Below are 24,981 nucleotides of genomic sequence, written 5' to 3'. Positions count from 1 at the left end.
AACAAGCTCTGGAGAGGCTCAGTCTGGCAGCATTTGTGGAAGAGAAAGAATTGATGTTTCAAGTCCATTATGACACTTTGCTTCAGATTTGGACCCCATTCAGCTCTGTAAGAATTTTGTAAAGAATAAATGCACTCTCCTATCCTACCATACTATGGATTGTTCTGGTGAACCTCATTACACATCCTCGATGGCCGCGCTTCCAACACTGTTTTTTCCATGTCCCCATTGTTAGCCCATTTGGAGGCTTAAAAATTGTGGTGATCCTTTGAGATGTTCAAATGGCTGCCTGTTTGACATTTATTGATGTGGCGGTGATTGTTGCCAAACATAAGCATTTATCTCCGGGATCTTTACAGACACTGGTTTCTCAGGAAACACTACAGTAGAGGTCTTCAAGAAAACAAATTGATTTCACACTGAATTTAAGGATCTTCTCTGGTTATGGGCCACCACCTTCTCTTTGCCATCTCTGTAACTGTGTTTTTACCACAATGTCTCTCTTTCTGAAACTGAACCATACCATTTCATTCTTATCTCAGCTTCTTCATTCCATGTGCTTCACTAAACCACTGAAGAAAATCTGCATTAACTATCCATCATTATACTTTTGGCTTTCAGATATTTCTCTATTTTCTGTACTTAAAGGGGTCCCATTTTTTCCTACTATTTGGGCTAGGTTCCTTGCATTTGTTTGATATCCCTTTTCTCGTAAAGACATGATATTGGCTTACTGCCATTTCTTCTGATACTTCAATGTCTGCTAACTAACTAAATGTTATATTAGCCAGAAGTGTGATGGAAATACTCTCCATTTTGCTTGCATGGATGCAGTTCTACTTTGAGAAGTTTTACACCATCCAGGACAAAATAACCTGCATGATTGGTATTCCACTTACCACCTTTTTAAATATTAATTTCCTTTGCTGCTGATGCAGAGTTGCAGAAGTGTGTATCATCTACATGCTGCATTGCGGTGATGCACCAAAGTTTGTGCAATAACTTCCAAGTCTGGACTTAGACCATCTAGAAGGACAAAAGCAGTGCATGGAAACACCACAATTTGCAATTTCTTTCCAAGTCTCTCAACATCTGATTTGGAATTATCTCACTGCTCTTTCACTATTGCTGCACAAAATTCCTGAAACAGCCTTCCTAACAGCACCCCGGGTGTCCCTAATATCTCGAGGATTGTCGCGGTTCAGGAAGGCAAGTTGCAACTACCTTTGCTAAGATACTTATTGTTGGGCAAATGGTGCTGTTATGGCAAGTGACATGCACATCTTGTAAATGAAGAAAATGAAACTAGCATCTCAAACCCCTTTTTTTTTGTCCTTTGGATTCTTTTAAAATGCAGAGGCGATTATAGCTGGGCCATGATTTTAGCAGACCTGGTTCACTGAATTAAATTAGTTAACTACATTTAAAATGAAGGAAATACTAGATTGAAAATCATAATCATCTTTTGATATCATGTCTGATTTGTTTCCCTGGTAAATATTGAAACAAATACTATTTTGCTATTTCCCTATTGCCTGTAATTTTACCCTGATTGTCCTCAGTGGTTCGATTTTCATCCTGATTTTCCGTTTCTTGAATCGCTTAGGACATCAAGTACAATAATCCAAAGGTTATTAGAAAGTTGATTTACCTTTTGATGATATGTTATATTCTCTTTTTTTCAGGGTGTTCTTTCCAACATCTCCTCTATTACAGATCTGGGAGGGTTTGACCCAGTATGGTTGTTTATTGTGGTAGGTGGAGTGATGTTCATTCTCGGATTTGCTGGCTGTATTGGTGCACTCCGTGAAAACACATTCCTGTTGAAGTTTGTAAGTATAGTTTCTTTAACAGTAATGTGGTTTAAGTTTAAATTAAGTTATAATGAATTTTTTCACCTGTTCTCATGAGCTGTTGGTTTAATTTTTGATGATTTTTCTCCATTTTAACCAAATATAATAGTGACAATAGTTTTCTATAAATTTTAGTAATTTAGAAAATCAGCCAAATGGGGCATCCTCCAAACATCTACTGAATGCTTCATAAACTTTGATCTGCTCATTTTTGAACATATTTTGGAAGAAGCTTCAGAATAGTGTGCATTCACGTTATAAACATTTTTATAAGGGGAAAAGTTAGGTTCTAAGTAATCTCTGAAAATATAAACCACCTTTTAAGAATACATGTATGCGTGAATTAACTTATGGCTGTGTATATTGCAATCTGTTGCATCAAGGACCCATTCAACAATATTATTTTTGGCTGCTTGTGTTACAGAAATTACTGTAAGCTATGTAAAGTGATTCTGACAAAAATGAAGTTATTTATTAAGTATCAATTTAATGATTACTCCTGTAAAACTGTTCAAAGCTCATAAATAATTAAAAATTCCACCATAGTTCAAATTATAGTGCAAAGATGATAATGTGGCAGGGGATAAGCTTAACGTATGAGGAACATTTGAGGACTTTGGGTCTATACTCGATGGAATTTAAAAGGATGGGGGTGACTTAACTGAAACTGACAGGATACTGAATGGCCTGAACAGAGTGGATGTTGGGAAGCTGTTTCCATTGGTAGGAGAGACTAGGATCCGAGGGCACAGCCTTTGAGTAAAGGGAAGACCTTTTAGAACAGAGATAAGGAGAAACTTCTTCAGCCAGAGAGTCGTGAATCTGTGGAATTCACTGTCACAGAAGGCTGTAGAGACCCGCTCATTCAGTAGATTTAAGTTGGAGATTAAGTTCTTGATTGTCAAAAGGATCAAGGGTTACAGGGAGGAAGCAGGAGAATGGAGATGAGAAACTTTAACCGTGATTTATTGGCGGAGCAGACTTGATAGGCTGAGTGGCATAACTTCTGCTCCTGTGTCTTATGAACTTCTGGTTTTGTCACCTGAATAATCCAGACATCTTAGATATTGCATGATTGGTCCATGGTGTGTATGACTGAGTTCCTTTTTTAAATTTGAGTAGTGGGGAATTCATAAATCACATTAATATCTTTCTGCACTAATTAGAGATTGATTGATTTTGTTTAAATTAGAAGCTGACGCAGCTTAAAAGTGCTGAAGGAATCGATCTGTTTGATAAATTCTACAAAAGGTAGACCAGTGAATTCCAACTTATTTACAAATGGTTAGCATAGCTTTAACTGCCAAATAGTCTTTTAATTTTTTTATTGATGATCTAGAAAGAAGAATGTTTTGCAAATTTGAGTGGTGAGTTTCAATATTTTCGAATACTGAAGGTCTTACAGAGACAAAGAACAATACATCATTTGAAAATATGGCTTTGATATATTGTTTGTTTTTTTTCAGGGACTTGGTCAAGAAATACTTTTGAGAAAAACATAGACAATTTGGAGATTTGTAAATTTGGAATCTTGAAACGAGAGTAGCTTCTGATAAAAATTTTAGATAAGATTAGAAAAGGAATGACTTACTTCCATAGATATATCAATCACTCAGTGCAGCCATAAAACATGATAGCCGAAACTCTTGACTCAGACTTTGTAGCCTCTTGATAGTCAGAAACTAGATGTCCCTGAAAAGATACTTGTCTTTACCCCTTTTAAGGTGCCAACACAGCAACTCTAGGAATTGCTGAGGAAGTTCAAAGAATCCTGCGTGCACTTCTGTGACTCTGGGTTATAGTCAGAGATGAAGGAGCAATCTGATGTTCTTATTTGGGAAGTTGCCCTGAAAGTGTTAGATTGATTGAGTTAAATGGTCTTATTCCGATGTTGCTAAACATTCCCAACTCTGACTCCCCACTTATCTCCGCCCTGGACCCTGTGACGCAGCCATCAATCCTCTGACATAAGTCCATGATGCTCTGATACTTCCTCCTTAATTCAGCCACCCTACCCACATCTCCCCCATCACCAACCACTCGCATCCACCCCAGTCCAATACTTACCCCAGATGATGTTCTTCACATGCACCCATCACTCATATTAATACTAGCGCACTACAGTTTTGGGGCAATTTCAGATGTCACCAGAATGTGGCAGCTTGAGCTGAAAAAGGTGTGTATGGCTTCACAGAATCTCTGAACTGCTGTCTCTGATGTTTGTGCTGAAGGAATTTTGCAGCATCCTTCATTGACCTGAAAAATTGGAGGAGTGTATGGGCTAACATTTCCTGGTTAGTTTTAGAAATGGAGGGTCCATTTACAGGAAAATCTGGACCGTTATGGTTGCCACAGGAAGTGCAGCTCAGTATGTCTTGCATGATTTTACTTTGGCTGAAGTGGTGTCAATATCAGACTGCTGTCTGCAATAACCCAACAGAATATATATGCAATAAAAAGGAATGGATTTAACTGTGTGTTGCTTTCAAAGAAGGGTGCCAGTTTATTGTTCTGACAGATGTTACAATTGAAACACAAGTTTTATTTTCTTTTTAGACATTGCTTGTGTGAGTGTTCCTAGAGTGGTCTCTCTTAATTTGGCTTCCTACTTTATTGGGTACTCCTTTGCCATTGTGTATATTACTTATGGGAGAAATAGTGTGTAACAAACATATTTTAAATACTTTCAATTCTCTTGTTCTCTGTTTTGGTTTTATTTTTAACTAGCAACTGTTGTTTGATATTAATGATTCTTGCACGTTCTTTCAGCAATTTATTGCATTATTGCTGATTTTAATGAGATTACCTGCATGTAATTTCTAAGAAAGAGAGTTAGAAACAACAGTACAATGAGATGTTAAGGTGACATTGTGAGCCAAGTGCAGGAACCTGAAATGATGATCAAACCTTACTGCAGTGTGCTGTATTTTTGCTTTTAGACACCGACAGTTACATCTCAGCCCGTTTATGCAGCGTTTATCATGAAACAAAAATAAATCACCTGTCCATTATCCACTTCTTATCACTTCGATAAGGTTGTGACTGATTTTTCACTAAATCAACGCTTATCAGGATTTTTTTTTCAGTGATACGGTTGCCTAGTACAGCTTGCTCCCAGTGTAATTTGCACGGTTTTCTTACCTTTTATGGCATGTTGACATTGCTGCCAAGGCCAATGTTTGTTATTCATTCCAAATAGCTGTTGAGAAGGTGGTACTGGGCTGCCTCCTTGAAATATTACAGTTCCTGTGGCTTGAGTGTACCTATTGTGCTGATGGAAGAGATTTCCAGAATGAAAGTGAAGGAACAGATGTATAATTCCCAACCAGGGTTGTTGAGTGACTAGAGGGAAACTTGGAGATGATGGTGTCCTCATGTAACTGCTATCCTTGTTCCTTCTTAGGTGGTAGATATTGCGGGTTTGAAATGTGCTCTTGTAGGATCCTTGGTGAGCTGTTTCTGTGTGCCTTGTATGTGGTGCACACTAATGCCATTATATGTTGATTTTGGAGGAAGTAACTGTTTATGGTGGTGAAGAGGTGAAACCTGCAATGGCAGTAACCTAGTTTCTAGAACCCTCTGAACAAAGTCCTGCACTCTGTGTTGAAACTTGGTAGAGTTTCAACTAACATATCTGAATAGTTATCCAGGTAAAAGTAAGAGATTTAAAGCCTGACCCAACCTGACTGTGTAAGCTATCAGTCGCAGTTTTGTTCTGTGGCTTGGAAGGAATCTTGTATGTAGGAGTGATTATAGACTCCTAGATGTTTAGAGCACTGGAGGATGATATTTGGCCCATCATATCCATGCTGGTCAGCAAACCTCTGATTACAGCTTCTGACCCATAACCCTGGAGGCTATGTCAAAGCCATTGAATATCTAACTACTGCTTCAATGTCACTAAGTTTCTTTCTCATCAACCCTTTTCAAACAGTGAGTTCCAGGCTCTGATAAAAGTTATTCTCAACTTGTCTGTTAGCCTTCCACCTCTTCTTCCCTTGTTTTTTTCTGCAATTGATAGAATTGATATTTTTCACGTTACTTAAACTGATTTTCTTTTTTAATGCTGGGCCAATAGATGGTCTCACAAGTCAATCTCATTTATTTTCAGAAAAAGGTTTATATTCTAGCATGTCTTGATGTAGAGTTTGTGGAATTATGACTTGTTTACCTTTTGAAGATTATGCTTTAGGAGCGTTCTTGTTCACCTTTGACCAAAACAAACATACTGACATAAGAACTAAAAACAGGAGTAGGCCCTCTGGCCCCTCGAGCCTGCCCCGCCATTTAATTAGAACATGGGTGATCTTTTTGAGACTCAGTCCGGTTTACCCGCCCACTCACCATAACCCTTTTCTTGTTAAGCGTATGTTTTACAAGGTGTGGCGCGAGGTGGTTAAGTAGCATTAAGAGGTTCATTTGTCATGATCTAATTGAGTCTGTTCTACCATTCAAGGGGCTGAATGATCTACTGATATTTCTATGTCATTGTAGAGAATTAAAGAATTAAGCTGTAGAGGGCAGATCTAAGTGGAAACCATCAGTTTAGTGAGAAACTTAGTGAATGATTTATTTATTGTTTTATTAATGCGTTGATGCACCTGGGTGGTCAGAATTTAAATTTTGGTGGCAGATCATATAATAACTTGGTTTAAAAACTATGTAGTGACCAGGTGAGCAAAGACTAGCATTTTACCAAACTGTTGAGAATCCGAATTCAATCATCTAAAATTGATTTGTGGATGTAGGTCATAAGAGAATTTATAAATGTATTACAAATTCTGGAAAAAAAAGTTCCCACGTTTGTTTCAATGTTGATGGTGAATTAAAATTTGCAGGAAGGAGTGACAACATATTTTACAGACATACCTTCTGAATTGAAAAATAAAACTTGGAGAAACTTATTTGTAGGATTAACAAAGCTGAATGTTGCAATGGTGTCTCAGTTAAAGTTAGGATTGTTGGATGATCTCATTGAGCACATTTTTATTGTAGTGGTCTATCATATAGAGAATATAAGACGTTCAGGGTACAAATGTGTGAGGTAGGGATATCTTAGGAAGGATGATGAAAATTCAGTCAGTAGTGTACTAGTCATGAGGAAAACCATAATGCTAACTCTGGATTCAGAATATAGCCATGAAAAAGTATATTTATAAAAGTAAAGATCACTTTCTCAGGTTGGAAAAAAAATCACATTTTCAAGATAAGTATTCTACTGCCTGTAAACTTGAGGTCATCCACAATGCTAACTGTCAATTTTGCAGCAGTTATTATTTCTCTGTCATCACCAATCTGAATTAAATTGGCCCCTGGTCAAGCAAAGTCTTGTTTTAAAAGTCAAATCTTTGCTTTCAGATTTCTCCATTGTTTTGCCTGCCTCTAACACTTCAGTCTCCTCCAACCCTGTGGTCCTCTTCTATCATCTTGTGCCTAATTCTTCTTAATTATTCAACCTTTAGTGGTTATGCTTTTTAGTGGCAGAAACCACAAGCTCTAGAATTCCTTCCCTAAACCTCTTCATCTCACCATTTCATCATCATCTTTTAAGATAATTTCTAAAACATACAGCTTTTTGTTCTTTGACTTAATATCTCCTTATGTGGGTTGTGATACTTCGTTTCTCAGTACCCCCATGAAGCATCTTTTTAAAGTTTTGTTAAAGAAATAGTACAAATGTAATGTGTTGAAATTTCCTTTGGCAAGTATCTGATCAATTATACTGTGACAGTGAGTTCCAAACTCTAATTACTTTGGGTGAGGAAGTTACTTTTTATTTCCCAATTTATTAACAAATGTATTTTATTTATAGCTCTACCAGTGAAATATGGGAAGATGTTTTCTCCCTGCACTGTACACTTTGATTAATGTTAAAGATGTCTGTCAAGTTTCCTTTAGTTCTGAAACAAAACAAACTGCTAGAGAAACTCAGCAGATCTGACAACATCTGTGGAAGAAAACAGAGTTAACAATTGTTTTCTTCCCTCAGATGCTGCCACATCTGATCAGTTTCTGTTTTTTTCAGGTGTCTAGCATCTGTAGTTCCACGTTACTTCTCTAAGTTCTTTTCTCTGTCTCATTCCATTCTAGTGCCATTCCCATAGTCTTTACACTTTGAAAGCTTCGATTTTTGAACAGAATGTAGGCTAGAGCAACGCATAGGTGTGGCCTGATCACAATCTTCTTCAAGTTTGACACATCCTCTTAAACCCTAGAATTAATTTGCTTATTGCTTCACGTTTTAATTGCTTTGTTGACATGTGGTGCTGCTTTTGACTTTTTTTATTCAGTTGTGCTCCCGAATCACTTTGCTCTTCTACCTCAGTTACTTATTTACTGAGACACAAATGATATTTTTATTTATTCTATTGAAGTGTACACTATCTCATTGGATATTAAAGTTCATTTTGCCTACAGTGTAGAAGCAGGCCACTTGGCCCGTCAAATCCACACTGATGCTTTGAAGAGCATTTCACCCAGACCCAGCCCCAACCCTATCCCTTTAACCCTGCATTTCCCACGGCCAATCCATCGAACCTGCACATCTTTAGGAGGAAACTGGAGAACCTGGAGGAAACCCATGCAGACACTGGGAGAGTGTGCAAACTCCACACAGACCTGTGGATTGAACTTGGGTCCCTGGCCCTGTGAGGCAGCAGCACTAACTGTTGAGCCACTGTGCCCAGGTGCCCAGTTTGTAAGATGTATTAGTAAAGTGAAGGAGAGACATTTTCACCAAAGGAGATAATCAAAATTAACTGAATTTAAGAAAAGATTAGTGAGTATGTTGCCAAGGTTGAAGGCTTTGAGCTACAGGTTGAGGCTGAATAGGTTGGGGCTATTTTTCCTAGAATGTCGGAGGCTGAAGGATGACCTTAGAAGTTTATAAAATTATGAGGGGCATGGATAGGGTAAGTAGATAAAATCTTTCCCCTGGGGTGGTGGAGTCCAAAATTAGATCTAAGGGGCATCTTTTTCAAGCAGAGGGTAGTATGTGTATGGAATGAGCTGCCAGAGGTGGTGGTGGAGGCTGGTATGATTACAACATTTAAAAGGCATCTGGGTAGGTATATAAACAGGAAGGGTTTAGAGAGATATGGGCCACGTGCTGGTAGATGGGACTAGATTTTTAAAGGATATCTGGTAGGCATGGACGAGTAGGACTGCGGGGTCAGTTTTCATCTCTGACTCTAAGAATTTTAAAAAAAAAAGTTAAATTCTGGTGTGAAAAAGTTGAAAGATGGAAATAGGCCAAATTGGGAAAGAAGATGCCAAAATCTTGTAGCGATGCAGGTTTAAGTAAGAAGAAATATTTTTGTCATTCTAATGCAGATGAAGTAGTTTTTGAAATATCTACCATTGCCATGATTATTTTTGGAGACTAATTTCGTGGCCCAAAAAAGCTGCTAGCTTTTCATTGTGCTGCAATTCTGGGTAGCCATAGGTCAATTGGTCACAGTTACACAAACTGAAGTTTCCTATTTTCACCTAAGTAGTGAATACCATTTGCTATTTCCTGCTGTTAAAATTGGACTTATGAAGAGCGCTTTTATTAGCAGCAAGATGAAATTTATTTCATTTCTATACATGGGATAATGTTAATGAGACATACATTTGTGAATAAATGAAAAGCATGTCATGTAAAGATGCTAATATTAACATAAATTGTATACTGTGTTCTTTAATTTACATTATATTTTCAGTTCACTAGATTTCTTTTAAATTGAGTTTTGATAGTTTTAGAAATTATCTTTAAATTAATGGGAATAAAATGGGAAAGAATAGTAAGCCGCAAGAAGAATTTGGTTAAGTTTGTTGTTTATCTTAACTTGGAGCAATTACACCATCTGTATATCTTCTCTTTCAGTTTTATCTGTTTCTTTTAATGTATTTGGTATTGAAAATGCAGAAATTATAACAGCTAAAATTAACGTATGAAAATATGTTGTGATGAGAGAACGTGCCACATTTCTGAATTTACACTATATTTTTGGTGTAAAATGAATTCTATTAAAATGTTATTTCTCAGTTTTCAGTATTTTTAGGTCTAATTTTCTTCTTGGAGTTGACAACGGGAATACTAGCATTTGTCTTTAAGGACTGGATCAAGGACCAGCTCAACTTATTTATCAACAAAAATGTTCAAGCCTATAGAGATGACATAGATCTTCAGAACCTTATTGATTTTGCACAGGAATATGTAAGTAAATATGAATCATCCATATATTAGCAATTTAAATTGATACAGCATTTCATAAACTCTATAAAATGGTCATCTGAAATAACATGGCAATAATTCTACTGTAACAAAATATTATTTGTATCACAATGAGTAGATATTTTAATCTGCTTGTTGGACGTTTTGTGACACACCTCTGGAGCTAGACCTGAATGTAAACCTTCTCGCTCAGAGGTTGGGACAACTATACCCAATACGCTGTTACGGCATGTGTACTGACCATGATAGAATTATGTTAAAATTGGTTTGACAACTGCTCGTCCCCTTTCCATTTGTAGATGCAACTAATGAAAATAAATGGTGAAGATGTGTTAATAGAGTTTTGCTTTATCTTTGAATAAAACATTACTTGCTTTTTCCCCATTTTTAACCTTTGTTAAAGGATGCAAGTATCTCTGTACTCATCTGACTTTCCAATTGAATTTCACTCGTGGAATTACAGGCAAAATTGGTTTTAAAAAAAAAATTGGCTGTGAGAGTATAGCAAACTTTATTTTAACTGGCACCTTATGAATGTCTATACGTGAAACACTGGCAGTTTACTTGTATTACCATGATGTCTAACAACTGAGTAGTCAGTTGAGAGTGTGAGTGGGGCTGTCTGCTGGTAAGTTTTTTATTTAAGGCAAGATTGCATTATGATTTAATAGGTCTATGCTGTAAATAAAGTATAACAGTGATGTGTAAAGCCCCTGCATTATGTTTCTGTTACTTAATGTGTGATTTTACTTCAATTATGTGGGTCTCTTGATCAACTGGTATAGTTAATAAACAGGCTCACTTCTGGTCCTGTAGGTGCTGTTTAATGAAATGTTTGCTGCAAAATGTTGAGTGATTTGAAGTACGTTGTTTTTAATTCATGATGGACAGTCGCTAGCAGTGTCATCCAATAGAATTTCAATGCTAGTCAAAAATTGTGGTGATCAGGCCGTTGTATTTGCTGTGTGAAGCAAATTAAATACAATGTTCGTAACTCAAATGCGCAGTGTTTTGAAAGCAATTTTGTGTTTTTAAATAGTCAGCATTTAACATATGCACTTCCCACCAGAGCCAGGAAAACCAGTCAGGGCACCAGGATTGAATGAAGTGCATCTAACGACACTGAGGAAAGTGAGAATAGAAGTTGTAGAGGCACTTGCAATAATTTTCCGAAGGGCTTGAAAACTGCAGCTGAGTCATTGAAAAATTATAGAACCCCTGCAGTGCAGAAGGAGATCATTCAGTCCATTGGGTCCTGCACCGATCCTATAAAAAGCACCCCAACCAGACCCAGGTACTGATCCTACCCCCATAACCCTGCATTTTACCACAGCTAATCCACCCAGCCTGCATGTCCCTAGTTGCTACAGACAATTTAACATGGCCATCTGTACATCTTTATGTTATGGGAGGAAACGGGAGCACACAGCGGAAACCCGCACAGACATTGGGAGAATGAGTAAACTCCACACGAGAGTCGCCTAAGACCGGAATCAAACTCTGGTTCCTGGCACTGTGCTAATCACTGAGCCCGCCTTGTTCAACGTTGCATCTTTGTTCAAAAAAGGGTGTAAGGATAAGCTGCGCAACAACAGACCTATCTAACTTCACTGATTTAAAAACTTCCAGAAACTAATTAATAGTTATGTGGACAAGTATGAGTTAATTAAGGAGAGTCAGAATGGATTTCTCAAGGGAAAATCATTCGGATTACGACACTGTAAAGGGATAGTAGCAACATGGATGCAGAATTGGCTGAGTGATAGAAAAGAGGCTAATGGTTAACGGATGTCTCGGGCAATACAAGTAGCAGGGGTCAGAAATGGGTCTTCAACCTTTTCTGTGCACAAATAATATAGATCTTAGGGTATGAGACACAGTTTCAAAATTTGTGAATAATACAAATAAGGAAATATGTAAACTGTAGAAGAAGATATTATGTTTGAAAGGAAGTTTTTTTGGAGTCTGTAGCTAGGTGGTAGATGATTTTCATTGAGAAGTGAGAGTTCGTACATCTTGGGAGGCAGACTCTGGAGAGACAATATGACATAAAGTATACAACTGTAAAGTGTGTGAAGGTGCAGAGAGGCCTGGATGTATTTGTGCATAAGTCATTGCAAGTGGCAGGACAGATTGTGAAAGCACTTAATACATAAGGCTTTATTGACAGGGGTGTAATGTATAAGTGCAAGAAGATTATGTGAACTTGTATAAGACACTAGTCCAGCCTTAGCTGGAGCATTAGGCACCACACGTGAGGAAGAATGTGAAGTTATTTAGAAGGTTTATGAGAATGGTCCCATGTTGGGAAATTTCAGCAGAAACATTCATTGAGAAAGCGCAAACTATTTCGTCATGGTGCCTGATGATAGAAGATCTGTTTGAAGGATCCAAGATTGACTGGGTTCTGGACAGAGTAATTAGAGAGAAAATGTTCCCCACTTATGAAAGGATATAGAATGACTGCATGGGTTCAAAGTAAATAAAAGAAGCAAAGTGATATAATGGGAACCTATTCAGAGTTTTGGGGACTGGAATACCCTGCGTGAGAGTGTGGTGGAGGCGGTCTCAATCCAGACGTTCAAAAGGGAATTAGATTGTTTCTTTTTGAATAATAATGCGCAGCCAAGCAATGAGAAAGTAGGGTCCAGGCACGAATTGGAGAACTGACACTGAAAGAGTGGGCCAAAAGGCCATCCCGTATGCTGCAACAATTCTGTGATACTGTAAATTTCAAAGGTACTTTTCCATCCAACTACTTTGCAAAGCAAACCTTTTTACAGCCTTGGAAATGTGGTAAGGCTTAAATTAAATGTTCTGTTTCTAGTAGTGTGCTACATTTTGCTTTAAACATGTTTCTTCAAGATGAAACTATTTCTATTCTGTCAGAATTTATATTAGGAGTTTGAGGGAAAAGAATTCTGATCTATATACATTGATTTCTATATTCTGAATCTTGCCTACCTGTGCTATGTTGCCTGGCATTTCTGAACACAGGTGGTTATTTAATTCACCTTCTGGCTCATGGCCAGCCTTCCTTTTAAGCCATAGTGTCCTGTTCCTTTCAATCATCCATTTCACCCAGTCTATAAATATGAAGATTGAACATTAGTGGATGCTGCAGCACTGCCCCTCCTTACCAGAATTGCACATTTCAACCCTTGTCAGAGGTCCTGCAGAGCTGACTGCTATTCAGGCACCTCAACTGTTTAGTGGAAACTATAAGCTACCAGTTTAAAAATAACCAAATTCTTCAGTTAGCATCCCCTGTAACACTAGATTCACCTGTAAAGTTTTGAGAACAATTGGACTTTCTGAAGGCTGGCCTTACTTTTGTAGCACCCCTCAGTGTGGTTGTGCAGGTCTAAATGTTTAATATCATTTAGATGCATCCAAAGAGAATTGGAATGCTGAAAGCAACAATAGTACTTTTGTTTCATCGAACGAGTGGCCATCAGCTTCCAGGCCACCTAACTAGAGAATTGAGTTATATTGTAATAAATATGTTCACGGTCTAATTGATATATGACTCTCATTGAATAGCAATGAGGTTGATCCTTCCTGGCACAGAAGGTTGACTGATAGTGCTCTAGTGAGTGATATTCCTATTCATACCCACCTTTTTGTAACTTCAACTTAACTCAGTGTTATATGTTTGAAAATGGCAGTCGCAATTTTCCACAAGTCGACTGTAAAGTATATTGGACAACACAACTCTAATAACACACAGTAGCAAGTATATATTCTTTCTTTAATTCAAGGAGATGGACAAATAAATGACAAGAATGTACTGTAGGTGCTCTTTGAGATTGTTTCAGTACCTTTGGCTGAAATAAAGTTAAAGGTTTATTCTTCTTTTGAACCCTGCTATTCATGATCTGGGAATGCCAAATTTGAGTACTGGCTGGACAGAAATAATTGTACTTTGTGTATATATCTAGTTTAAAAACAAATCGTGATTTCCTGATGTCACGTAAATAGAGATTTTGTTTAGTATTTGAACAATTCAAGGTAGAAAATCCCAGAATGAATTCCATGTGCAGTTATATTTGTAGTGTAGTCTCACAAGATTATGAAGGCAAGGATACTATAATGGAATAACAGGTAGTTTGTTTATCTTTTCAGGAATCCATTTATTTTGATTTGCAAGTCTGCAGTGCTCAGTTATAATGCATTTCCCATTTTCTACAGTCTGTTCTCATGTTTTTCTTTCTTGGTTGGTTTTTAAGCATCAATATTAAGAACGTAAGCAGAAGGAGGAAGTCATACCCCCTGAACTTAGTCTATTATTGAATAAGACCATTCCTGATCTGATCCTGGACTCACTCCGTTTTACTACTTGTACATTTAATCCTAGGCTTCCCTACAGTTCAAAACTCTGCCGTCTACACCTTGAATACATTATTCAGTGACTGGGCATTCAGAGCTTTAACTAGGGAATTCCAAAGGTTCCTGAAAATGAGTGAAGAAATTCTTCCTCATCTCGATTTTAAATGTATAACTCCTTATTCCAAAACAATGCCCCCAGTTCTAGATTCTGACACAAGGAGAAACTTTCTTTCAGATCCTACCCTGTCAAGCATTGGAAGAATCTTGTTTCAGTAAGCTTGGCTTTCATTCATCTAAAAGCCTGTGAATATAATCCTTCTAAATGGGGTGTTGCCACCCCAAGAATCGACATAGTGAGACTTCTTTGACTGCCTCCAATACAAAGATACTTCCCTTCTTTAGGAGACCATAATTGTCTACAGTACTGTGGTCTCATCAATAGAAGTACAACAGATTTGTATATTTTATACTGTGTCCTCGTTGAAACAAAGGCCAACATTACACTTGCGTTCCTAATTGCATTGTACACTTGTCTTATTTGTGTTTCTGTACAAGACTAGATCCCTTTGTGCAATGGAATTCTATGACTTCTCTTCATTTGACTGATGTTTTGCTTTTGTATTCTTGTATAAGTGATAATCTCTCATTTTTACACAATATGCACCATCTGCTTTGTTTTTGTCCGCCGCTTAACTTATCTCTATCAATTTGCAGACTTTTTGTATACTCACATCTTGCTGTTTCACCTATCTTTATATTGTTTATTAGAAATTTATGTGGCCCCTTCTTCCAAGCTGTGAATACAGATTAAGTGGCTGAAGTCCCAGCACTGATCCTTCTGGAACCCCATTCGTTAGTTTGCCATCACACAAGAATTTAGGAACTAGAAACAGCAGCAGGTAGTCCCGCCCCTTGAGCCTGCTCCATCATTTGATACGATCATGGATGATCTAATCTTTGCCTCAACTCCACTTTTCTGCTTGCTCTCCATAATCATTTAACTCAGTGTTGACTCGTTTATGTTCTGTTCCGTAATAAGTAGCCAGTCCCCTCTACTTGCTAATATTATTTGCGAAACCTCACATACTTGGCTTGTGTTGTTAACTTTCTATGTGCCACCTTATTAAATATGCTTTGAAATCCAAAGATACTGAGTCTTCTGGTTCTCTTATCCACCGTGCTGCTTTATAATGCCTTTTAATAAATTTATTAGCATTCTTTAAACAAATTTTCCCCTCTCAATTATGCAGTGCCAATATATTTTTGTTATAATTCCCTAAATGTTCCACTGCTCCTTCCTTAATGGATTCTGGCTTTTCCCAGTTACAGGTGTTGGACCAATTAATCTGTTCCTGATTTTTACCTCCTTTTTCTTCAATGGGTTCACAATGTCTTGGGGTCTTTCCAGATCTAAGGAAGTTTGGAAGATTATGACAATACATTCTCCATCCCTGCAACTACTTCCAAGAACTTCGGATGCTCTGCTGTGTTCATCCAGCTCCACATTTTATTATCTCGGATTCTCCAGCATCTGCAGTCCCTATTATCTCTGATACAGGTGTAAGCTTCTGAACTGTTCTGACAGTCAGTAAAAACCAGCAATTTAATTACCTTATCAAACCAGTTGTGAACCTCTTAAAGCCTTCTGACTCCAACCGTTTATGTGAAATGAGACCCCAAAATGCTGTAAATGTATTTATTCCATTTTCTATTGTCAAATGTTAGTTCCTAAAACTCAGTGTCATACTGCCACACATGAAGCATGAACCAGGAAACACTCGACTATAGGAGTACCATTTACAACATGACTTCATCAGGTCCTAGAGAAGTTTCACTATCATCGTACTAAGGGAAGCTAGGAATGGATAATTACTGTTGTCTTTGTCAGGGGCATCCACAAGCCTGAATCTAGAAAATGCAGCTTTTTACCATGTAAACTGATTTAAAAAGTTTAAATTCTGAACCAAAATCTTTGGCCAGTGCATGCTACTCTTAAGTCCCACTAGGTAAGAAGCTTATATATCATGAGGGGTTTACATAGGGTTGATGGTCGCAGACTTTTCCCCTAGGATGGGAGTTTCAAGATTAGAGGGCACATTTTCAAAGTGAGAAGAGAGAGATTTAAAAAAGACATGAGGGCAAGTGTTTTTTAGGCAGAGGGTGATTTGCATGCGGAATGAACTTCCTGAGGAAGTGGTGGATGTGGATATAATCACAACATTTAAAAGACGTTTGAATAAGTACATGAATAGGAAAGGTTTGGTGGGAAATGAGCCAGAGCAGGCAGGTGGGACTAGTTTAGTTTGGGATTATGTTTGACGTGGACTCATGCTGTATGAGTCAGTGACTGTAACTATAAGTTCAACAAAGCTTAGAACCCACTGACTCAAAGCCTCACTCTTGCCACTCCATCAAGCCCACAGGACTTGTCAGACTTTAGTGTCAATGGTTTTCAAAGTACTTTTTCCTCCACCAGCAATTTTATTAAGTTTCACCATTTTGTCCCTTGGTTTTCTCCTTTAGGAAAGCTATTTGTCCATCATGAAGGCAGATAGAAAATGTACATTCAAAATGTTTGTCATTTCCTATGAAAGATGGAAGGAAGGACCCTACAAAATGTGGATTGGGTGTTAATATTATGCAAGTCTAATTTAATCTGACGTTGTTAAGTAGGCTACAAGTCCCAACACTCCTATCTACTACTTTGCTGCAGGAACCTTCAATGAGCTTTGTTTTAGTTTTCATCACAAATACTTCTGTTTTACTCAACAGCTCTTGACTTTTTCTAAGGCTTGAATCCGAGACCGAAATGCTGTTCTGGCTGGGAAACCCTTCTAATATCTGCCTCACTCTTGGGCTACATACAAGGCTTGTTTGTATCCAGCCTTATGCCGGTCTTTGTTTTATCATGACTGCTAGGATCAGTGTCCTGGAATTTTCCTCTTAATGAAGTTGTTGGAGTAAACCAGCCCCTTCATCTTGATCTTTGTTTAAAGCCTGTATTCATCAAATAGCTTCATCCAGTGTGTTCTTTCCTGAACTGCACAGCTCTTAGGTCTTTTTTAATTACAATCTTCAGTGTTAGTACTGTTTAAGGTTGTCATTACTACTTTTTTTGTTGGCCCTGTTTTTCCATTTCTGGTCATGTTCGATGTGACTCACCTTAGTCTTTTTTTTATTGTCATTTTAATAAAAGGTGGATTTTTAAAAAATGCAAACCCTGACTAGGCTGCTGGTTCAAACCTTGAATGCCCGATTTAACTGTTATTTTTGCCTCTCCCCATTAAAGGACTAAGATAGGAAATCAAAATTATCGTCTGCTTTTCCATTCAAATGTCTGTAGTGTAGTAGACAGAGAAGCAAAAGCAGTGACATTTTTTTCTGGCTGTATTCACATTAATTTATACATACAATGTGGTTTGGTTATTCTAGTGTTGTGATATTAAAAGTTAGCACTGAATAACCTTGGGCAATCCTTTTTAGATCACGCAGTGCCTCAATTAACACCTAGAGGGGTTTGACTCATCAAATGCACAGGGCGATTGTTGAATTTGTGACCCTGCAAGTTTTCTTTTCATAATCTTACCCTGCAAAGAAAATTGAGTCCCAGCAGCTAACGTGCCTGTACCTGTATATGTTTCCAAGCCCAAAATTGGCTTACATGCACTTCAAGGCACATGATTTTTAAAAAAAATTTTAGTGTTTCAATGCTTTGAATCTGAAGTAATAGAATCTTCATGCAATCTTCTTAACTAAAAGGTATTAGCAGAAGAATTTGCTGTTTATTTAAAAAGTTTTCATGAGATATCCAGTTCATCTAAATACAGGTTTATGCAAACTCTGGGCTGAAGATTGCAGTGCAAATGGGAATCAAAATGTATTTAAGTTATGAATTTCAGCAGCGTTATTCTACAAAGAATAGTGCAAGTTTCTTGAAACAAACCTTTGTAAACAGAACATATTAAATGGTTTCTAGCATTAGGTCTAAAATGTTTGTTGGTTATGAACATAGTGCATTGAACATTAACATTATGTTCTATGTATGTCAGTTGGAATTACAGAGATCCCCTGCAGAGAACAAAAACTTCTGAGAAGAACTTTGAACTTACAATGGCTATGAATCTCACAAGATTTTAAGTTTTAAGATTTCTGTTGTAATTAACAAACTTGTTTAGCTTCCATTTCTAGTGCACTTAATTGTCATCAGATTTCAAGGCAGGTATTGTAGTCCATGTTTTAATGGGGCTGATTATTTTGTTCTTGTTTTGTCTTTTTAGTGGTTGTGCTGTGGTGCTCGAGGACCCATTGACTGGGACTTAAATATCTACTTTAATTGTACAGATTTCAACCCAAGCAGAGAGCGATGTGGTGTTCCATTTTCCTGCTGCATCAAAGACCCTGCGGTATAAATATTTTATAAGTTGCTGTAAAGTTAACTGTTTGTAGACTGTAGCTCAGCTTTGTGAAACAGCATTGCATCCATGAAGTGAGAAAACTAACTTGGGTTCAAAGTCTTTACAAGATCTAAGCTTTTGAACTTTCTCCCATCATAGTTGATTGAGTGTCCTTCCATACACGTTATTTGTCTTTGTTTAAAGATAAACAGTGCAGCCATGATTCACTTTTTAATCATCCTACATATTGAGAATAATTAAATGTTTTAGTCTTCCAGTAGGGTAAATAGTCTGATCTCACTAAATTAAGAGCTTGAAATCAGTGCCAGATGCTAAAATACAGAAATTTAATTTCATGCTGTGATACTAAATTTGCTCGATATCGCTTCTGAAACGTTGTTGTCATTGAACTAAATGCTGAAAGTATTTTTTCAGTTCACAATGTAAATTGTAATCTGGAGCAAAAAATGAATTTGAAAGTTGAAGAAATTTTTAAATGATACTAATGTTCATCACCCAAATTTTAAATAGACGTCTATACTTCATAGACTAGTGTATTTTTTTGCTATTTGTCACTTGTGCCGATACATTGAATTTTATTATGGTAGAACTGTAGCTAGCTATTTCATACTACAATAAATTCTTCAAATGATTTAACCCGTAACAAACAGCATTCCTCCTGTGAAGGAATGCCAGTATGCAGTTTGTTTGTGGCTACTTATTAAAAAAAATGGCTATACAAATGATGCCTATTATTGTCAGTCTATTGATCCTGATTCTTCAAAAATCTCTGTCAAAACCTTGTGTTCCATTCCCAGTGAAAAATGCAGCTCTTGCACACTTCCTGAATATACAGCAATTTTTAACAGGTTGTGTGTTTAAAGTTGCACCAGAATTTGGTGCATCAGAACTCGATTGCAATTCTGGATCTTGTAGGTAATTTTATGATGCACTGCTAGTTTATTTAGACACTTACCTTGGTGTTTAATTGATTTACATCAATTTCCACTTTTCAAATGCTTTTTTAATGTTATAGTCTATCTCAATGAGATTGTCAGGAAATTTTCATACAACTTGCAAACAAGATGATTGACATCTCTTCCACATAACTTAGAATTTATATTTAGAGTCACTATTTTCATTTCTTTATGAACAGATTGCAAGGAGTAGGTGAGGTTTGGACTACTATAATTATAAAGCAATTCTCTTTTGGGTAGGAGATTGAAAACAGATACCTTCAAAATTCAGACTGGGCTAAAGCAAGGCTGTGTAAGCTTCTATATCATTCTTAATCTACTTGATGGTGACTATTAAATTTGTCAAAGGTAACACCTATCTGGTGTCAGAATTACATACCGCTGAGTTGGAAAATGGATCAGTCACCTCTGTGAAAGCTAGACTGACCATTACAGATGTATAATCAACAATATGTAGATGACTACAATGTTTCTGTCCACGTTGCAGCAGATTTGCAAGCCATTCTCCATCTCTTGAATTCTGTATTCAAAAATCTCAGTCTGTCCTTGAATGTTCTCAAAAGAATCTTTCATACCAATGTATATCCAGATAATCAAATATCCATGCCTCATGTGTGCTGGAAGGAGACACTGAAATAAGTTGAGCATCTCCTGTTCCTTGGCTATCACCTCTTAGCCACCACTGATGAGGGTATCTATCAGTAGATCAGCTGTTCCATCTTAGCCTTCTGTAATTTTTAACTCCAAAGTAGTCCTGGGGTGTAGAACAATAGTTCTTCACAAACTCAAATGCAAAGATCCCTGATAATGGGAACTGCAGATGCTGGAGAATTCCAAGATAATAAAATGTGAGGCTGAATGAACACAGCAGGCCAAGCAGCATCTCAGGAGCACAAAAGCTGACGTTTCGGGCCTAGACCCTTCATCAGAGATCCCTGACTGTGTTTCAGAGACTCAGGAGTATTAGAGAAATTCCATTAGCAGTCTGTCTATCGCATCCTCTAGACTCAATGGGAAGATAGCCATGTGAATGCTAGCATTCTTCTTGAAGCCAGCTCCATAAAAATTCAGGCAAACTCCTCCAACGCCAATATTGATGGATAGAACACTGTATCCAAATAGTTGAAAAGCAATTTCCCCATCTGTGGGTCCTGTTTTTTTTCCCCAAGTCTCAAATGGCCAGTGTAATGGGAAAGGCAAAGAAAAGATTTTAGACACTCATTGAGGTTTTCCTTGAAGGCATGCGGTATTGACATTTGTGACTGGGAAGAGCTTGTTACTAGTCATTAAGAGTCGTGATAAGTGTCCATTAAGCTACATTAGGCTTTGAGATACAACAAGCTTCGGTCTGATTCTACCATCCCTGCCTCATTTGTTGAAATTCCATGGGTCGAGAATTAGCCAGTCTAGTTGGGTGGATGATCCATGGCAGAAACCCATGACATTGAGTGATCATTGTCCTTTCATTGAAGTTAAGCCACCATTGGCAGATACCTTTTTTTATATATACTATATTGCTGCATGAGCATTCTACCTTAAACTGCATACTGCCCAATTCTTAATTAGGTATACCAAAAGAAGTAAATTGCTGAAATATGCTGTGACGGTGAATCTTTTAATAGCACTTTATTTTCTGCAGGAAGATGTCATTAACACGCAGTGCGGATATGATGTTCGGTTGAAAATCGTAAGTGTTTGCAATTCAATTCCAGTTGAAAGAAGAGACTTAACAGTTTGCTCACTTTATTGAGGTCAAATGAACAACATTTCTTGTTACTTTGGGAAACAGGTGTTCACATTGTTTTAGCTTCACAGGAAGATTGTGTGTACACTGCATTCGTTCTCAGGTTTTATCCTAAAGTTTCTGGTTTCCTTTTGCGATAATGTTGAAAGAGATTAATATCAAATTAGCTGGAAATTCTGTCTTTCTGAGAAAAAAGAATACTTTGTACTGGAAGACAAAATTCTGTGAAGCAATTTGTTTACAATGAAATAAAGTGCAGTGAATTAATTTGTTTAATTTTGTTCTAATGTAATCCACACAAAAAATGACATCACTGCTTAAATTGAGGAAAAGTGTACTTGGGAGTTTTTCTCCAGCTCAATAAAAAGATTGGCTATAGAACAGTTTTTGCACACCTTGCTTAATTGAACATGTCAGTTTAAAGTTGCATTACTGTGCTGCCTTAACTCAAAATCTGAAAACACCCTTTTTTAATTGAGCCATTTTCCAAGCTGGCATCCTATCATGTAGCTTAACAATATTGACAGTCTAGCATTGATTTTAGTTGTCATGATATGTATCATGTGTATGATTGGGGACAGACTATCAGACAAATAGACAAGGGACAAATCTTTTTCAAATATTTATAAGTTTTGGGCATTCCATTGCAAAAAGGATATTGATGACTGTAGAGAACATACAGTCTAACTTGCCTGGAATTATGCTGGTTGTGAAAGTATAAACACAGACTGGAATAAAGGGACGTATTAATAGGGTTTTTAAAACAATGATAGTTTGTCACTGAGTAGATAAAAGTTGCTTTTCTTTTGGGAAGTCAAATGTTGCAAAATCTGTGGTTCGAAGTCAAGGATTGACCCTGGTGATATAATGAAGTAACACATCTATAGTGAATGGAATTTTAAAATAACAGGCTTACGCTTAATAAATTTAAATGAACAAAGTATTTTGTAAATGCCATTCTTTCTAACTGATGAACAATTAACCGTTAATTCTAACAGCCTGATGAATATTGAGTTGTCAGCAAGGTTTTTCTCAGTTAACTGTGAAATAAGTTGACAACAAAAATTGTTCAGGTAAAGGTGACACTCTGGCTTTGGGGCATGCAATTTCGTGAGCATCCTGTGCCCTTTGTTGGACAAGCTTCAAAAATAACTCTATCTCATAATCATTGCCAAGTTGGCTATCAAAATCTTTGCGTATTTTAAGCAATTAAAAACATCTCTTAAATGCTGTACGTATATCTTGGAAAAACTCTTGATCCTAACAGTTCTGCCCTGGCCATCCAACTGATTCATGTTGAAGTAGCTATCTACTGTTTCCATATCACTGAAAAAAAGTTGGAGAAGTTCAGTGAATCTGCTATTCTCGACTCTCATTGTCTGACTCTTAATATCTTTACACACTGGATCACTTTGTGAACAGAGTATCTGGTAAAAGAGCAGACTAATCTATTCCAGTTTTGTTTATATACTTATCCAAATAGGGAGAGCTGTTATATAGTCCCTCTCAAAAGTTGTAGCTTGTATCCATAAGCCTTGCTTCTTTATCATGAATGAAAAATGTCAACACCTACTTTGAAAATTAGTACCATTGACAAAGTTGAATTTTTTTTGTTGTAGGAAATAGATCAACAAGATTATATTTATACCAAAGGATGTGTTGGGCAGTTTGAGAAGTGGTTGCAGGAAAATTTGATAGTGGTTGCTGGAATCTTCATTGCTATTGCTTTACTGCAGGTAAGCATTTTTCATTTACTGAAAACTCAATACAAAAATAAGAAAACCGATGTGTTATTTTAGATTTTCTTTGTGAAGAAAGCTAGCCTTTCTGGAGGGGACATCATTTGCAGCTTTTTTCCAACTGATGTACTGAAATCTGTATTTAGTTATATATCGTAATATAGGAATCATTTCTATGCTTTTTTTCCCTTAAATTTGCAATGATGGTTAATGTTCTGATGTTTGCCTTGCTTTTTTCAGATATTTGGAATTTGCCTAGCACAGAATCTGGTGACTGACATTAAAGCTGTCAAAGCCAACTGGTGAAATTCAAGAAAAACAATTTAAAGCCAAGTAGCAAACTGAAGAGCTGTGGAAGGCACAGTTGTAAAAGCACAGTGGATGAAAGTCACTGACGTAAATGTATTTCATCTCTGATGCTATGAGACCTGTGGATGTAGACCATGAGGCCGCTGTATAGCAAAAGTCTTTTATTACGGCAGCAAGAAAAACCTTAAATTTTGTTAATAATGGTTTCAAAGGGATCAATAGCAGTTTGTAGTTGATGGATATTTTGAAATGTTACTTGTCTCTATGTATAGACCACCACAAATGTATTACGTTTGTTACTGTTAAAAATAATGTGGTTTTAGATGTTTTCTATGAGGTAGGGTAGGGGCACTAAAGGGGATACAACTGCTGACTCGGTTGTAGGTAACAAATAATTTCTGGGCTATTAAATAGTCCAGTCCTGTCTATCTAATGTGAACATTTTGTGAAATACGTCCATTTAAAAATCCAGTGGCAGAAAAAATTAGCCTATGCAGATTTCAAGATTTAGATTCATCATGCAGTGCGGCTAGACAGTACTTACCGATGTTTTTTTCAGACTGAATTCACATGAATATTGTTTTAACCTCATGTTTTTGTTTGTACCTCTTTGTTACAAAACAGAAAAGATGAGTAGTGTTTTACTATTCTTGCTCTTCAGCAATGACTTCAGTTATTGTTTTTTTTTTAAAATCTACTGATCACTGACAGGATTCATATGATGGAAGGGAGGACTACAAGAAGGTTAACAATGTCAGGTGCTTATTAAAATAGATTTATAGATAAATATGTGTTACTTGTTTGTTTCTTTTAAAATAACTTTACCACATTGCTTGCACTAAAATGTCCTTTTAAACTGGTGGTGCAAACTTGTCTACTCAGGAAATTTACTTTAAATTATTCTACATAGTATTAAATGCTACAATGTTGAGTTCAGTCTCCCAAGACTGCAAAGTGAGAACAATACAAACCCTTGTATCTCAGCTGCTACTTTTAAACAATCGCCTTCTAAGATTTGCATGATTGTTTTATGTTTCTATCACTGCAAGCTTCAATTTTAATACAGAAGTCTGAAATTCCCATGAATGATGTAACTGGTAGTTACGTTAAACTTTACACTTTTTTATGATGTTGAAAAGTATTTGGTAATTTCTTCAGAATCATACTTGCATTCACTGGAACATATGAATAATGGTAAACAAACAAAGTCAATACGAACCTATTTTCGTAAAATTTCAAGTCAAACATGTCCTGAGGAAAGTATGTACCTTTTGGCTATTTTCCCTTAATTTTTCTTTATGCATAGTAATTAAAGTTTGTAGCCAACAAACCATTGTTAATGCATGTTAGACACATGTTTAAGATGACTGTGTTCTACTGTACTTAAAATTTATTAAAAACTACATTTTACAACCTGA

The 24,981-nt window shown here is 36.9% G+C and overlaps 1 protein-coding gene across 1 annotated transcript in view; it reads left to right on the top strand.

The window, feature by feature from the left end:
• LOC125458261 (tetraspanin-17) overlaps window positions 1–24,981 on the top strand; it is a 50,320-nt gene extending 25,339 nt beyond the window's left edge. The window contains exons 3-8 of the mRNA XM_048543389.2: window positions 1,686–1,832; window positions 9,883–10,053; window positions 18,678–18,803; window positions 21,411–21,458; window positions 23,135–23,251; window positions 23,495–24,981. Of these exons, the coding sequence (XP_048399346.1) occupies window positions 1,686–1,832; window positions 9,883–10,053; window positions 18,678–18,803; window positions 21,411–21,458; window positions 23,135–23,251; window positions 23,495–23,560 (675 nt within the window). The 3' untranslated portion in view covers window positions 23,561–24,981. The remainder of the gene's footprint in view (window positions 1–1,685; window positions 1,833–9,882; window positions 10,054–18,677; window positions 18,804–21,410; window positions 21,459–23,134; window positions 23,252–23,494) is intronic.

Source organism: Stegostoma tigrinum, chromosome 13, assembly GCF_030684315.1.
Source record: "Stegostoma tigrinum isolate sSteTig4 chromosome 13, sSteTig4.hap1, whole genome shotgun sequence".
NCBI classification, from domain to species: Eukaryota; Metazoa; Chordata; class Chondrichthyes; order Orectolobiformes; family Stegostomatidae; genus Stegostoma; species Stegostoma tigrinum.
Note: the sequence above shows the minus strand (reverse complement) of the source record. Positions and strands in the feature narration are given on the sequence as shown.